We start from the raw sequence: 17,098 nt of genomic DNA, 5'->3' as shown, positions 1-17,098 counted from the left end.
TTACAGGTTTCTCTTGCCTCATGGAGAACTAGCTTTATTCAAACCTTTCTAGAGTTGTTCCCCAAAGGACATTCTCTAATCCTTCATGGTTTAAAAGTATGTTAGTTTCTCTCATACAAAGATCCCATTTTCCTGAATTGAGATAGACTTTGGGGTCTTGGAAACCTTTGAAGTTTAGTTTCAGTATCAGTAGAACAGAATTGAAATATGTTCTTCCTAAGGTTTATTATTGTCAAAATTTGAAAATGACCAAGTACCCAGTAAGGGGTCCACTGACACTGCTAGGGTTCAATGGTAAGCCTTCTTGCCTCTTACTTGTCCTGAAATACAAGAAATGTGTCAGTAACTGACAACTACTAAATTTTGTGTGAGCATCTCAAACTATCTTCTCTTTGACTTTCTTTAAGCTGATCTCACAAAGTTTTAACTCTGCTTAGTCAAAGGCACTAGCCCTTAGGACTTTAATCTTAATTTAAAACAGATTCTTAGTGTTTTTCATTTGACTTTTTTGGAGTTAACTGTCATGAATCTTAAGACGTATGAACCTATTCCCTGAATCATATACAGTGTTGTATACCATTTCAATTCTTTTACCATTTTTTGCTCACTTTCACTAGAGACAACATCTGCCACCTGGTGGACACATGTAACTCACCCTTTCTCAAGTGTTCATCTTGCTTTACACTTGAGTCTGTGTGGCCCAGACAATTGAATTTCTGAAATTTTTAGCAGAAGTAATCCTCCTTTGTCAGCTTGTAATGGACTCAACAACTCAGTAACTGCCAAATAAATTTCCTAAATGTAATAGATCAATGTATTTGAATGACTTAGTACCAGTCAATCACTGGGCACTGGCGAACCACAATCTTAATCAAAACCAGGTACAGAAAACTTGGAGGATAAACATGGAACACTCTTTGTTTTAGGAGTTCTTGTCACAGGATTTATTAACTTTTATGGAATATATAACTATTCGTAGAGTTAGTTTGAAATGAAGGACTTTAGTTCTACATTTATTTTATATAATATAGTAACTGAGCTCAATGTCTGTCTTGTGAGATTATTATAAAATGTGCAAACATCAACCTTAATTCCAAATCTTTATTTACTAAAGAAGTATTCTAAACCATCAATAAGCTATTGAGCACCTATCTATAGTTTTTCTAGATGTCAGAGAAGAGTTGAAGGTATAAAAGGCAAAACATAGAGTAGGATGGCAGTTCCTAGGGACTAGGGAGATGCTGTCTAAGGATACAGACTTGCAAGTAGTGGAGTCCTGGAGACCTAATGCACAGCATAGTCACTGTGGTCCACACTGTCTTTAAAACTTCCCAACTAGAGCCTAATCTAATGGTTCTTACCACACATAAGAAATGATAGTTATGTGACAAGATGGAGTTGTTAACTAAAGCCTCTGCGTTCATTAGTATATAAATTGTATATAAGTGTATATACAGAGTATATAAATGTATCAACTCATTTTTGTGCACTTTAAACTTAAAAGTGTTATAAATGATATCTCAATTAGAAAGAATCAAACTACTTGTGAAGGCAGAAAACACGCCTGTGTAGGAAGACTAGTTGCTATAAGGACATGGACAAAAATTTTATATAATTTACAAATGGTTTTGGCTTGGTTTCATATAATGTTCCTGGCAGTCACTTGTACAGTACAAGCAGGAATGATTCAGAAAGAGGTGAACGTCCTTGCTCAGTGTCTAGCTCAGGAAGAAGTAGATGGCTCTTCTGTTTTTTATCTCCAAAATGAGCATTTTGTTAAGTAGCGTGCCTCATCTCTCTCTTGCACATACAAGGGTATTAGAGAATAATAAAATATAATGGAGACAATAGGAAAAAGTTCCCAGACAGAAGAGAGCTGTGCGACTGAAATAAATCCCTTGCAAGCACCGACAGGAAATGCCCAGTAATTGTAGGGTCCGGTGGTCTACATCTTAGATAGCCACAGTTGCGTGCTGCCAAAATAACAAATGTTCTTTTGGAAAGGTGAGGAAGGAAGAAAGTCTTTCCATGGGACTAGTAAACTTCCTTTCAGAGGTCAGTGCACGTTGTTTCTTTCTTTCTTTCTTTACATCTAGGGTCTATACGGCATTGGCTCTTTCCAATTATACAAAGTGGTGATGGGCCTTGGAGGAGTGTATAGCATTTTTTGTCAGCAGTTCTGCTACTGAATGTTTAATTTGTTCAGAGTTGACAGGGGTCTGAGATCTGGAGGGTTTACTATACCTCAAGTGCAGTTGAGGCTCAAACTGGCCTAACCAGCATCTGTCTCTCATTTCACTAAGCTTTCTTTTCTGTCAAGTACATTCTACCCTCTTCTTTAGTGTACAAGACTATATGAAGAAGAGTTGAAGTCATTGAAGTCATGGTTATCGGGGGTGGGGCCAAATCCTATATTTTCATGTAGCCATAATGATGGATGAGATATTTTCTTCTCATACTGAATGGTGCTCACTCATTAAATCTGTTGATGATAAGGAATGGCAACTGAATGGCTTCATACAAATGTCTGCTCACAGTGCTGACAGATCCATCACCACAAAAGGACAGGAAATAAAGGTAAACTGTTTCTCTGGAACCAATTCTGACCAACCCCAAGTTGCTGATAGATGAAGAGGAAGGGGGTTGGCAGCACAGCCTTGGGAGAACATGACTCGTGATGTCAGGCACTGAATCCCACCAGCGCTTCAGAGGTCACATCCACCAGGGAGGGGCCAGAGGCAGTGTGATGTGTTCTGGGACCTTGGGAAGAGACATTTCCAAGGATATCAGACCCGGTTGAATTACATCCCAAGGCAGAGAGAAAATTTGCAGGTGGGATTACCACCATCTGGGAATCATCTTGGTGAAATTGTGAAGAATGGAAAGTTGCCAGGGAACTAAAGAGAGATTAATGTCCTTATTTCCCTCCAAAAGGGAAAGAAAAAGGAGTTGAGGAATAATGACTGCTGAACTTCATGTTGATCTTTTCTAGGAGCTGTAGCCCACAGGATTCAGTGATGAGGTGAAACATTTCTAAATGGAAGTGAAGATCATAGGAATCAGCCAGGGTTCGTTAGGAACAAGACATGTGCCAACCTATCCTAGCTGCCTTTGCGAGGGCTCTTGGAATCGATCAACAAATCCTGTAGGCACAGCGGATCTAGTTTTCAGTGAGGCATTTGTTAGGAAATCTCTCAAGATGTTGTCATGAGAAGACTCCGTTTAGACTGAGTGATGGTGAGGTCGTTTCATAAACTCTTGAACTATCACATGTATGTAGTGCTGACCTCATAGCAACATCCTTACTGTGGGGGGTTTTAATTACTTGAATTGCAGATGGTAAGTTGTTATGTGCCACAAAGCCCATTAGTAACTTGGTGCTTTCTTTGGGGGGGGGGGAGAAGAAGGTTTGGAACCCATTTTTCCTTGGATACATGAGAATTTCCCTTTTGAGCTCATTATGTATTGGCAATGTTAAGAATTTGGGTATTGTGACTATTTTGTAAAGCCATAAACTTAAGAGTAAAGGCAAGGTCTGAAGCAGAGAAAGAAATAAAGACTAGAATAGCAATCCAGATGAGAGGATGGTGGCAATAAGAATAATATAAAGTGGGTGTGTTTGAGAGATATTTGGAAGGTAGAATTGCTAGGATTTTGTAACAGATTGATGGTGGGGAGAGAGAATGAATAAGGAATCCGAACAGAATCACTCCCAGGTTTCCAAACTGGACTTTAGAGTGAGCTTAGTACCCCATGAGAGATGGCATAAGAGAAAGAGGGTGGGAGAGGCTCAGTACTGACTGAGGGGATGCCGTCGTCTGCAGTTAGAGAGGGCTGGGCTAGCTAGACAAATGCTGAGTTTGTTTCACTCCATTTATAACCATGTGTTTTTATGTGTAGCCCCACCCCAGGCCCTTGCCCTCTCTTGAGATAGTCTTCAGTGATCTTTTACTATATAGTGATTTCTTTAAGAGCATCAACTCACCCATTCTACTCTGTGTACAGGTGAATGGCTGACATGACAGGGTTCTGGTTCCATGCAGTTATGTCTGTGATAAATAAAAGCAAAAAATAAATACATCAGGCTGCCCTAGATATTTTCAAGTCCTTCTGCTTCATCATCGAGCACAGTAGTAGCCGGATGCAGGTTGTATAAGAATCTCATGAGCGCTATTCCACACTGTCTACTTACCTCAACTAGAGAAAATAGGATGTTAGAGTGGACTTTGCTATTCAGTCCCATGACCCTGCACATCACATTCCCTGGCGCGTGAACAAGTAACCAAAGCAATCCCTACATTTCTCAACTTGCTCGCATTTTTGAAACCCAGCCAGATAGTAGACATGACATTTTCAGGGTGCTCTGGAATTTCCATGTCTGGTGTCTCGGATCATGCTACCCACTGTTTACTTTGGCGCTGATGCTCGGCTGCTGCTTTCAAGCTGTTTGCTCTCAATGTTTATGAAAATGGACTCCCACAGTGAACAGGAGACAGGCATGAGTCAGCCTGGAAGTGCTATTTCTGTGGCCATGCAGGAGGGCCAGTCACCATGTTCAGTGGTTTAGGGAACTCGAGGTCAAGTGCCTAGGCGGTACCCCTTGCTTGGCTGTTCACAGTGTGCCTTTCTTTCCTTATTTTGGTAAAACTCTCTTTCTGAGTTCCATTGTGAGAAAGATGGACTGCCCTTTAAATCAATATGCTTAATTGATAGGATGCAGTCTGACACTGAGGTGCTGAACTCCAACTAGATCTCTATTGTTAATGCGCCCACGACTCCCTGTTACTTCCTGCTCCTACCAGGGGTAGATTTGCTTTATTCTTGTCATGAGCCAGTGTAAAAAGAAATGGGTGTCATTGGGAGCTTTTCCTCCTCATTCTTTGCCCGGCAATTAAGCATATTGATTAAGTTAGGGACATAATAAGTCTAAATAGTGATACTGTGCCTGTTAGTTTAGCACTTTGTCATTAAAGTTTTTCCTCTTTGTTTTTGGATATTGTGTCTGCTCCCAGACGCACTTATCTGGGGCATACCAATGAAGCACAGAACTCAAATTTCCTTTTTTGAACTATCAACATGCTGGTAGGAGCTTAATGAATGATTGCTGAGTGTGACCGCTAAATATTCAGGTGATTATTTTTTCTGTAAGAGCTGTATTAGTAAGTAATAAAATCAGATTCATACATTATTTCCTTACATGTCGTTAATCATTAGTCTTAACTTAGCCTGTGGCAGAAGGTACAGTCAGTCTAAAAGGATGGACTTTGGAGTCAAATCTCTAATTTTGTGATTTTGGGCAAGTTATTAAGCTTCTTATGTCTTAAATTCCTTCTTCTGTAAACTGACTAGCTCATACGAATTTTATTAGGATTAAATGAGATAGTATGTGCAAAGCCTTTAGTGTCTGCATGCGCTAAGTGCTGGATAGAGATATATTACTACTTTATCTGACTCTTCAACCTTTGCTTCAAACTGCTCAATAGGTTATTTCCCCCGTAGGTTGGTTTTATAATATTAATTCACCTTAGAATTCTGGTTCTGTGCAGTTATGTCTATAATTTATTTATTACAAAGAATAAATACATCTTGCTGTCCTAGATACTTTTCTAGTTTTTGTTTGTTTTAGCTTTCTGTCACAACTGTTCTCGCATTTTCTCTGGATCATGAGTGCTGTCTTTTGAATCCGTAAACCTTCATATCACATTAAACTCATTTCCCTAAGGTTACATCTTTGATTCTTTACAATATTTTAATTTTGGGATATATTGCTCAAACTCCAGTATCCCTTGTTTTCTTCTCTCTATCGGCTTCCATTGCATTTATTCAGAGTCTGTATTTGCCTCCTTTTTTGAGTAACTTGACATAAAGTAACAGAACTGCAAGACACACATCTCACATCAGAGCTCTGTTTCCCTCTAAGGGCTAATGTGTGAGCTTTTCTTCAAGAATCTGCTGCTTCTCAGATCTGCTATTTCCATTTCTAACCAAATTCAATTTCATTTTTTTTTTCTCTCCATCTTTTTCTTTTTCTGTCCTTTATGCAACATTCTGCAAGACGTGGATGAGTGCCTGGAACCAAATGTCTGCACAAATGGTACTTGTGCCAATCTCGAAGGCTCCTACATGTGTTCATGCCACAGAGGCTACACCCCAACTCCAGACCACAAGCACTGTAAAGGTAAATACTGTGGCCAAGTCTCCTTTTATTTGGACTGTACTCAGGGACAAACCAGGGTAACATAATCAACAGAAAAGTGACCGTGGTTTCACTTACTTTGAGCTACATGAAGCATATTTTGGGTTGGTGTCTTTGTAAGCGTGCCTTGTTAATACAGACCGTATCTATTTATGTAAAAGAAACTGTGTTTTAGAGAGCATCTGTAAATCACAGATCTAGTTAAAATATTTCTGGTTGTAAAACAATATATGTGGTTGCATGATTGAATATAATAAAAACTATTGAATGGTATACTTTAAATAGATCAGTTATATGGCATGTGAATTATTATCTGAATGAAATTGTTCTTGAATAAAACCACATACATTGTAGAAAGTTTAGCAAATGCAGAAAGATGAAGTAACCATTATTCATAGTTCCATTTGAATATACTTGAAAATATAGTTTATTTTTAAAGTTGTGATCCATGTGTAATTTTATATCTTGCCTTTTGTCACTCAATAGTATAAGTTTATATTGCTAATAACCCTTTTAAAAGCTTATTTCATTTTCAAACATTTTTAAAGATTGCATAATATTCCAGTGCCTTATGTTGTCATTGTCTTGCTACTTTTCAGATGTTGGTTGAACATATTTTTTTCAACTTCTCACCATCATTTTAAACAGCACTGTAACAAGCTTTTTGAAAAAGAACTTTGACTTTTAGGATTATTTCTTTATTATTTATTAGGATTATTTCTAAAATTGTTTGGTAAAATATTAGGGATGCATATAATTTCAATATGAAACCTAACTACTAGCTATTAAAATGTGTGCTTTTAATTATAGAAAGATTTAATATTTATTTCATATGCTTATTTCCTTTAATAATTACCTGAATACTTGCAATAATTAAGCACTTCATGTTTGTTAAACATTTATATTTCCTCTTTATAAATTTGTTCATCTCTTTGCCCTTTTATCAGGCTTTTAAATCAATATCTATGAGTAAATATGTAACATGTTTATTCATGTATATATATGTTACATACATCTTTTTTTTGCATGTTGTAATTTATCCAAGGTTTCCTTAATTTTTCTATCATAACTCTTAAAAAAACTTTTCTTTTGATATTAACATCTACTGACCAATATATTTCTCATTTCTTTTACTGCTTTTATGTCTAAAAGCATGCTCATTAAGGGGAAAAAGAAGAAATACATAAAAACTTTTGAACTTTCACTGAAGTATCCCAGTGAAAGTAAAGGCTCTAGGATGATGGTTAATTTCACACTCTGGCAGGGAAACAGTAAGCAGATAACCGCTGTTTTCTAAGAATTGAAGCATCGCCTGCTGATAGTAGGAATCTCAAGACACCTGAATTAGGTGCCTGCCTTCTTTCCTAGAACATAGTACCAGCCACTTCCAGAGAAACATACACCATCAGCACACCTCTTTTCTCCTGGCACTTCTCTCTGGATACACAGGCATCGCCTTCCTAACTGATGCACTAAATAAACCAGGCTCTTTTCACAACAAATTAAACATGAGTCTTAACCAAAAGCTATTATTTCTTCCTTCCTATACCGAGTTAATGGAGGGTGAAGATTTTAAGTGTTATAGGTTGATGTTCATCTTCATTTGATTGCTTTTTCAAGTTTATTTTTTTTTCCTGTCAGATTATCTTCTTTCTTCCCAACCTACCTCCTTTGTAAAACTTACTTATTATTCTTGTAATGTGTCCCAGTCTTCATATTCTAAATTTGTCACTACTGCTTTTTTCAACTTGCCTTCACTGAGCCATCTAAGTTGATGTCACAGTTGCCTTATGAATCTTCTGTGCTTGCTTGGGCTTAAACAGTAGCTCATAATAATTCCATTTGCATACCCTTCTTTCGTCATTGCTTAACTGAACTGTGGTTCTAACAGTGCTTCACTGTAACACCTTGAAGAATCATCTCAGATTGTTAGTTCTTATGATCCCTAGAATTCAGGGATTGGGCTTTTGATGGGAATAGTGCTCAGAGAAGACACTCAATGAATCGGTGATCCATTTTCCACTTTCTTGGCCTTTGCCATCCTATGCCTTCTCCTCTCTGTTAGGTCTCCCAGAATTTACACATCAATTAATGCCACCCCTAGGAATACTCATGTTTTCCAATATACAGTTTTCTGCCGGACCACTGTAGAAACGTCTCTTCTTGCATTCCTTCCTCTTCTTCTCCTAAGAGTTCCAGGCACCGTGCTCAGTTGTGGATGTTGCCAGTGACTATAATCTCTCAAGGAACATTTACTCATTGTGAGAGATGCAAACTAACAACAGGTACTGAAGATAAGAAAGTACCAAGTGAAGTGATGAAGTTTAATAGCATCGGTGATGTTATGTGCTCCTGAACAGCTCTTCTGCTCTTTTCAGAAACCCACTACCCCAGTCTAGTCATGAGAAAAACACCAGACAGATCCAGACTTGGGGCACTCTAGAAGATTCTAGCCCATATTCCTTGAGACATTTAAGGTCCTGAAAAACAAGGCAGGACTGATAGGGGAGACAACTAAGCACAATACAGTACCTGGAATTAGATCCAGGAATGGAAAGAAGACAGGAAAAACTGGTGGAATCCAAATAAAGTGTGGATTTTAGTTTAAAAAAACAAGGGCAGCTTACCAGATCTCAGCTCTGACACTCAAGCTCTGTGAGCTTGCTTAAGTTATCTTAGTTCACCAAGATACTTTGTCACTTGCTAAAAGGTAACGATACTGATAGTTACTCTGGTTTATGGGAAGATATGTGTGCAAAATTCAAGGACAGAACAAATACACAGAATGAGGTAATAGAAGGATAGAGTATGTCAGGTTATAGCTATTATCATTTGTCATATATGTACAAAATTTTATTAAAGCCAAGAAGCATGAGATGAATTCTGTTTCAGAATGTCTGGAAAAGCTTCCCAAGTTGCTAATTGAACTTGGTCTTAAGATATTGACTGCAGAGGGGAGAAAAACTGAACAGGTAGAAGACACAGTACATACTAAATCCACTTATCTTTTACTCAGATTCTGTGGGTGTCTTTCCATTATATCTGTAATAGGAACAGGCAAAAATCTCATCAGCTTCAGAAACCTACATATGTACTAATTGTTTTTCTTCCTCCCTGATCAAAACCCTGCCTTTTAATAACAATAAATTATACCACATCTTTTTCTTTTTGATGTTCTTATTGATGAATGTTTCCCAAGCCAAGCCGCTGTTGATGTCAGCATCTTCCCAGATTGTAAACATGTTCCTTTTCTAAAATCCTGCCACTCTGTCAGTTTCACTTGGTGTTAGTTCCTAACTTCATCTTCACCTCACTAAATGCGCTGACAATTTTTTTCAGGGTGTAAATAATTTATTGTTCCTCTCACATCTTTGTATCTGTACATTTTAGCTTTATATGTTTCTAATTAATAAATGTCTACATCTAGTTTGTATTTTGACTCTGTCTAGGCTTGTTACAGTAATATGAGCAAGAAATCTCTTTAAAAGCATCTTTGATGAGAGTAACATTTTCTTTTTATAGCTTAGCCTGCCTCCCCCAGAGAGAAGACATTTGTCCTGTATGCCTATTTTACTAGAATGTCTTCTTCTGCCTTTGAAATTTTATCCCTCATCGGAGAAAAATAAAATGCCCTTTGATGTCCAAAATCAAGTGACCTCTGTCCCCCTGGGTCATTTGGAAGACCCAATAATCACTTCTTTCAAGATAACTGGGTTGCTTCAAGTTATTCTAAATGTGTGTGTGTCATTATTTCTAGTTAATTACTTCTAGGTACTTTACTGGTAATTTATGTAAGATGTGTGGAGTACCTTGACAGTACTTGGAATGGAAGGTATATATTTGCTGCAGACATCCTCACATGGAAATGTTTGATTTGTTACCATCTTTGAGAGTGTCAAAAAGAGTCCAAGACACTAAAAATGTCATCAGACATTGAGGGATCCAACCAGCTACATGAGCTATTGCTGGTCTTAAGTTTCTGAGACAACATCGCAAGCATTTCGTAGAGTGTGCTGACAGGAAGTGTGATGCAGGCTGTTCTTTGCTGCCAACTATTCCCATATCTAACAGACTCAGGACACTAGCAAGCGTAAAGTAATGCTTCAGATGATATTTAGCCTGCTTATTTAACTTCATCGGTAGTCAACAATTGGCATCGGACTTACTAATCAATCAAACGTCAGTGTAGTCAGTAAAACAAGTTTCAAACCAGCTAGAGAAATTTCTATTAAAAATAATAAAAATTTGAAAATATACTAATAACATTTGTGAGCCACCATCAGTGGCTCACCATCAGTACAATTTAAAAACATTATGCTTCATTAGAGGTTAAGAAATGCAGCTTTCCTCAGAAAACAGGTAATTGGCAGTAATACATGAGGAAAGAACTGTGCAGTTACTTGAATTCTCCCCAAAACATCCAGGTGCATTTTGAATTAGTCATTTGTAGAAGAAAACAGTTATACATTGGCATTTAGAACATGGTTTCCTTAAATTCTGCTTTTTAAAATTTATTACTCCATTTAGATTAGGACTTTTCTCTCTCAATTTCTTCTTTAAGTATAAGGCTAATTCACGGCTGCTCCCCCACCCCCATGTAGTGTTTTTAAGGAAATATTGTAATAAAATGTACTATTAACCATGCATTTAAGAATATACTTCAGGTGTGTTCACATTGTCATGCTACCATCTCCTGAGCTCTTCCCTCTTGCTAACGGCAACTCTGTGCTGGTTAAACACTAATTCCCTGTGTCCTCTCCTTCCAGTCCTTGTCAACCACCATTTTGCTACCTGCCTCTAGGAATTTGACTACTCTAGACACCTCCTATGGTTTGAACGTCCTTTGTGTTCACCATGAATGTTATCCCTAAGGTTCATGAACATCATAGCATTTGTCAGAATTTCCTCCCTTTTGTGAGGCTAAATAATAATCCATTGCATGGACATACCACATTGTTTACACATTCAGCCACCAGCACACCCTTTTAGCTGTTGTGAATGAGTATGCAAGTATCTCTTCAAGAACCTGTTCTACTTTGGAATATGTACCCAGAGATGAAATTAATGGATCATACGGCAATTTTATCCAAGTTCAACCAGTTGTCATTATTTGTTTATAGATATCAACGAATGTCAGCAAGGGAATCTTTGCTTACATGGGCAGTGCAAAAATACTGATGGCTCCTTCAGGTGTACCTGTGGACAGGGATACCAGCTGTCAGCCACAAAAGACCAGTGTGAAGGTAGGAGGGGAGAGTGGGCACTGTAATTTCAGTATCAGGCCCCTGAATTGAAAATTGTGCTCTCTGTAAAGTGAATATGCCACTTAGAAATTACTTAGGTGACCAACACTGCTCCCAATAAGGACTCAAGCCCAAGTTATGGAAAGTCTATGAAACAGGATTGGGAAAGGTTAAATTTTTAAAATGTGCCATTAGGGTTCAGTGCTGGGCAATGATATTAGAAAGACACTTTAAGCGTGTAAAAACTTCTAAATCAATTTAATGGAATTATCAATAATTTCCTTAATACGGAATTACAAAGGGAAATAGTTATTATTTCTAGTAATATTATGCCTTGGAATGTTGGTAACCTTCATTTCTGTGTGTATTTACCTTTTTCAGTTTCTTTTCCTCTTTAAAAAGTAACACAAAAGACGAGAGAGATTGATGGTAGTGTCCCTTTTATACTCTGAGATAGTTTGTGAAATGTGTCTTGTGATAGGCACAATATGCAGAGTTCTTGAAAAGAAATGTCATTATAAGGCATTTAAGAGAATCCATACTACATAAGACCATTTGTTTTCTTAAGTCTTAATATTTAACAAACAAAAAAGTCTCCTGAGATGGTTATAAAAGAAACAATATATGATGAAACTATAGAGATCTACCAGTAATATCACCTTGCCCAATTTTCCCTTTCAAGAACATAGAAAGCTATTGCAAATTCCTGTCTACAAGTGGAGGCTGTTAGAGCGAACATACACAGATGAATTTAGTAATTCTAGATGCTTTGAGTCCTTCTCAGAATTCTTGTACTTTATGTTGTGACCCCAGATTTTTGTTAGTTATCTGAGCATTTAATGAATACATGCCATGCGTAATAAACTGCAAATAAATATACAAGAGGAGACGTCTACATCAAATATTACAATATGTATAAGTCTCTTCTTCTGAAGAGCCTACAAGGTCATTCCCAAGGACAAGTCAGGAACCTGCAGATTATTGGGGGGTGTCATAAGAGGGGGAAAGAGCAGTGTTAGCTTCTACAGAATGGCCAGAAGCAGAGCAGGAATAGTCTCAAATGTTATGAGCCAACCTGCAACAAACAACATGACTCGAATGCTGGTGGTGAAACGCTTGTCCAGCTCTACCCCTTTCAGCCCCTTTGTCCCAGTTTACTGTTCCCTTCCCTTTCCCTTGTGATAACACCCCACCCACCCCACGGTCCAGATATTAGTTTGTTTTACTGAGCTTATCGGTTCGTTTTCTCTGTATGAGCAACAGCACACATATTTGTCCAAAACAGGCAGTGGATGGACTTGGTGTCTGAGCTGTAGCTGGATCCTGCCTTAAATTGTTGCAGGCCTGAGTGTTGTCAAAGTCACAGTGTTTGAGCTGAATCTGCAGAAGAAATCCAAGAACTTGTTGAGGTTTATGGATCACAGCAAAGCATTTGTCACTCATCAGTGACATTAATAACTACAGATTCTGGACTCATTGGCTAAAATTTTAAGTTCTCCTAAATGTTCCCTGCTGGGGGATTAATGTCTTCATAGAAGTCAGTTCATTCATGTAAAGAAAAATCGAATCGACATTATTTATAGACCACAGAGTTCACAGACCTCCCTGATGAATGACTGAAAGTAGTCCCAGTCCCACTTGCGTGTCTCCTTTGTCCTCTTGCATGCAGATGTCGATGAGTGCCAGCACCGCCACCTCTGTGCCAACGGGCACTGCAGGAACACGGACGGCTCCTTCCGCTGCATGTGCAACCAGGGCTACAGAGCATCCGCCCTCGGGGACCACTGTGAAGGTGAGGACCAGTCCTGCTTCAAAACTGGGAACGGCTTGAGTCAGAGGGAAGCCTGGACCAGCATCCTGCCTCTGTCTTGGAGTCTTTTAACTTCACAGATGAGCATGTTGGGTCCCCGTGAGGCGTTTTCTCCAGTCACACAAATAATGCAAGGGAGGGAGGGAAATCCAGGATTTCTTTGCACTGCTGGAAGCTGTGTTCTAGAAGGACTGTGCTAGCTAAAGGAGCAAAGGCTCAATTTAACTCTTCTCAGCTGCAGATGGCTCATTCTAGGTGTGTAGTTGTGAACTAACTCTAATACCTGATTTATGCAAGACTGCTTTCCAAGTCTTCCCAATAAGTAAACACAAGTTATTTTTCCATGTACATGGAAAGTTTTTCAGAGTCAAACTTCAAAGTTTTTCAGGTTTGAATTTTTGGCATAATTTTTTTTATAATGAAATCTCACACCTACAGCACTGTCGTCGTTAACCGCTTTAGCTGTTACCTTGGCTCAGAGCTGCTCTGAGGTGCTCAGGGCTGCCGGGCCAGTCTGTCACCAGCCTGTCACTGGTAAATTCTCTGTTCCTGTCTACCCATGGAACAGGGCTTTTTCCAGCTCACCTGCTGAGGCCCTGCATTTAGAACCCTCTTGGCTGTGAAACTGGACATCGGACTGTTGCCTCTCTCTCCAAACCACCCCCTCACCCACAGAATTAGTCTCTGGGTGAAGTTTTACTGCACCTTGAAAGAAATAGAGGAGCTTTTTTGTGAATTGTTTTGTTTCACGTATCTTATTGTTTGGGAAGATCCATCGTACTTCATGGGCTATTTCTGACCAAGATGTCACAGTCCTTTAGAGGGCAAATTTGGCGTTCAGAGACCTTAAAATGTGCATTATTGTTGTTTAGTAAATCACCGCCTAGAATTTCATCCTGAGGTGGTAAAGTTTCTCAGAGTATTCTAGATACTCTCAATCATTTTAAAGATAACAGTGAAAAGTTGTCATCGGCCTACCTGTTGAAAAATAGACAAATAGCCCAACAAATGACAAGCTAATACAGTAAAATGTCATCAGCTGAATTGTCGTGCTCACGTATGGGTGAATATGCATGACCCAACATGACCATATTTCAACATGAAGATGCGGTTGTGTTGCTGGATCAGTCATAGAAGGAGCTACCCTAGGGGAAAGTTGGCGCCAAGACTAAGTATCTGAACTACCAGGGACTCCCTGTTCCAATGCTGGGTCCAGTGACAGATTTACTAAAACCATTGACTAAGTCTTGGACAGTGGGTCCTCACTGGAAGGCAGTGACTCTATTTTGGCTGTTTCAGAATGTGATCATACCATTAGAATGCCAGGGCTTTTATTCTAAAAACACCCATTGCATAACGAGCCAAACAAAAACATTTTGTAAGTCAGCCTGCTCTTAGTAGTGACATGTACATTTATAAGATACTGTTATGTTCCCCGAGAATGCTGCTTTTGGAGTCTATAGTTGGGTCCCTTTCTCTTAAACTCAGGGCTCATTTTCCTGGTGCTCCAGGTTATAAATAGGACTGGAGTCCATTCAAGTAATTGAGAGCTCCCTTTGAAACTGTGTTAGCATGTCAGTCTGCTGATTCTCAACCAGCACTGGCTCTCCCCAGTGATATTTCCCTGTAATTAACCAAGCCCGGACTGTTCCCATGTCTCTCCCAGCTGTGGGAAGAGCCTCTTTTCCGTCAGTGTCTATTTACGCATAGCCCTCCTCTGGTAACTCTGGCAAGGCTCTTGTTCCTTAGTGTTCCTGCAGTCCTGCTGGCCCTCCCCCGGAGTCAGCCCCAAGTGCTGTGCTAATTTCTGTGTGATTTTTACTCTTAACACTCGCAGTCGTCACTCAGCCTTACCGTGGCGGGTGACCTCAGTGGTCCTGGTATTAGCAATCTCAATCTTCAGAGGCCCTGCCTCTGACTTGTTCATTCTCCAAGCCCAATCTTTTTCTCACTCTTACCTTAGCAGCTTTCTCAGACCCTGGTGGCGGCTGCTCCCAGCTGGTTCCTTGGAAAGCCTGAGATGATTCATGATTTACTCTCTTGTGGCTTTTATACCTCAGTCATTTCTTTGTGGACCAAATAAAAATGTTGGGAAAGATCAATAACATTTCTTTCTGACATTTGCACAGTCAGAATCATCTACTCGTTGTTGGATTTGTTCACCAAATATTTGCATGTCAGTCTGTCCCAGGCACTGTGCTAGGCACAGGCTATATAGCCATGACCAAACTGGCAAAAGTGCTGCCCTCCTGGAGCGTATATGCTAGGGCAGGAGATAACAATGAACATAAGCAAACATACAGTTGGTTGCAGGGCAGTGGATGTTATGGAGAACATGAAAGGCATGGATGGGGCATGCTGAGAGAGGGTAGTGATTTTGAATTAGGAGACAAGCGTCTCTTCCCTGAAATTATGCCATTTTATTACTTTTGGGAAGAACGTTCCATTCAAAGGAAGAGCAGTTATAAAGGCCCCAGAGAGCTGACATTTTGGAAGAGATTATGAGCTCATCTTGAGCATTTTAAGTTCACATCTTTTATGATGAGTATCAGATGAAGATCGCTCTTGAAATTGATGAGTGAGTTCTGGGCTGGGAGAAACCAACGCATAGATAGTGTTTAAAACCAAGAAATTGGAGAAGATCAACAAGGGAGTAAGTGTATCTAAAAGACCAAAGGGCAAGTCCTGGTCACTATGACATTCAGAAGCAAAGAGAGATGAGTCAGAACAAGCAAAGGGGGGAGGTTAATGAAAGTGGCATGTAGGGAAGAGGGGAAATCAGAACCCAGAAGAAGAAAGCATTTCAAAGCATTCGTACCCTTGATGGACTGTGAAGGATAACCGCTAACTCGTCCACCACCAGCTGACCACGGGAGTTAGCAAAGTGGACGTCTTTGGATGACTTTGGCAAGTGTAGTCTTGATGAAGAGGTGACAGTTTGCTGTTACCCCCTTGAAGCCTGTTGCCCAGTTCCAGCAGGAATCTCTGTCTCACGTCACTGTAGGTGTGTGTAGGACAAATCCCATTTGGGCTCCCTTTACAGTCTCTCTGCTCATTTTTGCTTTTGAAGATACACATAGGTCTTACAAAGTTTAAAGCGAACCTGGCTATAACAATGCACTGAATTTTGAAGTCCGCAGATTTATAACACTCAAATTAATGATGCTTTTCCTTCACATTATTTCTCTTAGATTTTGCAAATGGAATGAAAGTCAAATTAATCAAATTTAGAGTAGTATTTTAAATGCTTCCATGACACTGAGCAAAAACCTGGGTATTAGAATGTGTCTCGTTGCTGAAATGTGTAGTCTTAGGATTTTTGATGATTGTTTTTGAGTTGAGATTTTTCACATAATGCCTGTGATCAACTATCGGGTAAATATGGAACAGCTGAACTTTCAAACTCTGATGATGGAAAATGAAATAGTGCAGCAACTTCAGAAAACAGTTTCTTCAAAAGTTAGACCTATTATATGATCCAGCCATTCTACCCCTTAGAATTTTCTCAAGAAAAATGAAAACATACATTCACACAGACTTGGATAAGAATGTATATGGAACTTTATTCATTATATCCAAATGTAAACCATCCCCAAATATTCATCAAAAGGTGAATGGGTAAGAAAATCATGAGATGTTTATATAATGGAATAGTAAGCAATACAGCAGAAAGAGCTATTGATAAACATAACTTTGATGAATCTCAAAAATGCTGAGCAGCAGAAGCCAAACAGGAAAAGGGGTGCAAGGGAAACCTGTATGGTGGTGGAAATGCCTCTCTCTCTCTCTCTCTCTCTCTCTCTCTCTCCTCTCTCCTCTCTCCTCTCTCCTCTCTCCTCTCTCCTCTCT

At 39.2% G+C, this 17,098-nt stretch overlaps 1 protein-coding gene across 3 annotated transcripts in view; it reads left to right on the top strand.

Moving 5' to 3' along the window:
* The window catches only part of LTBP1 (latent transforming growth factor beta binding protein 1), a 278,103-nt gene that overhangs the window by 193,321 nt on the left and 67,684 nt on the right, over positions 1–17,098 (top strand). For all 3 annotated transcript variants that reach the window (XM_012727629.1, XM_012727631.1, XM_012727630.1), the window contains 3 exons: positions 6,056–6,178; positions 11,317–11,439; positions 13,109–13,231. In XM_012727629.1, the coding sequence (XP_012583083.1) occupies positions 6,056–6,178; positions 11,317–11,439; positions 13,109–13,231 (369 nt within the window). The remainder of the gene's footprint in view (positions 1–6,055; positions 6,179–11,316; positions 11,440–13,108; positions 13,232–17,098) is intronic.

The sequence above is a fragment of the Condylura cristata genome, unplaced genomic scaffold, assembly GCF_000260355.1.
Source record: "Condylura cristata isolate star-nosed mole 26May11 unplaced genomic scaffold, ConCri1.0 scaffold00020, whole genome shotgun sequence".
NCBI lineage: Eukaryota > Metazoa > Chordata > Mammalia > Eulipotyphla > Talpidae > Condylura > Condylura cristata.
Note: the sequence above shows the minus strand (reverse complement) of the source record. Positions and strands in the feature narration are given on the sequence as shown.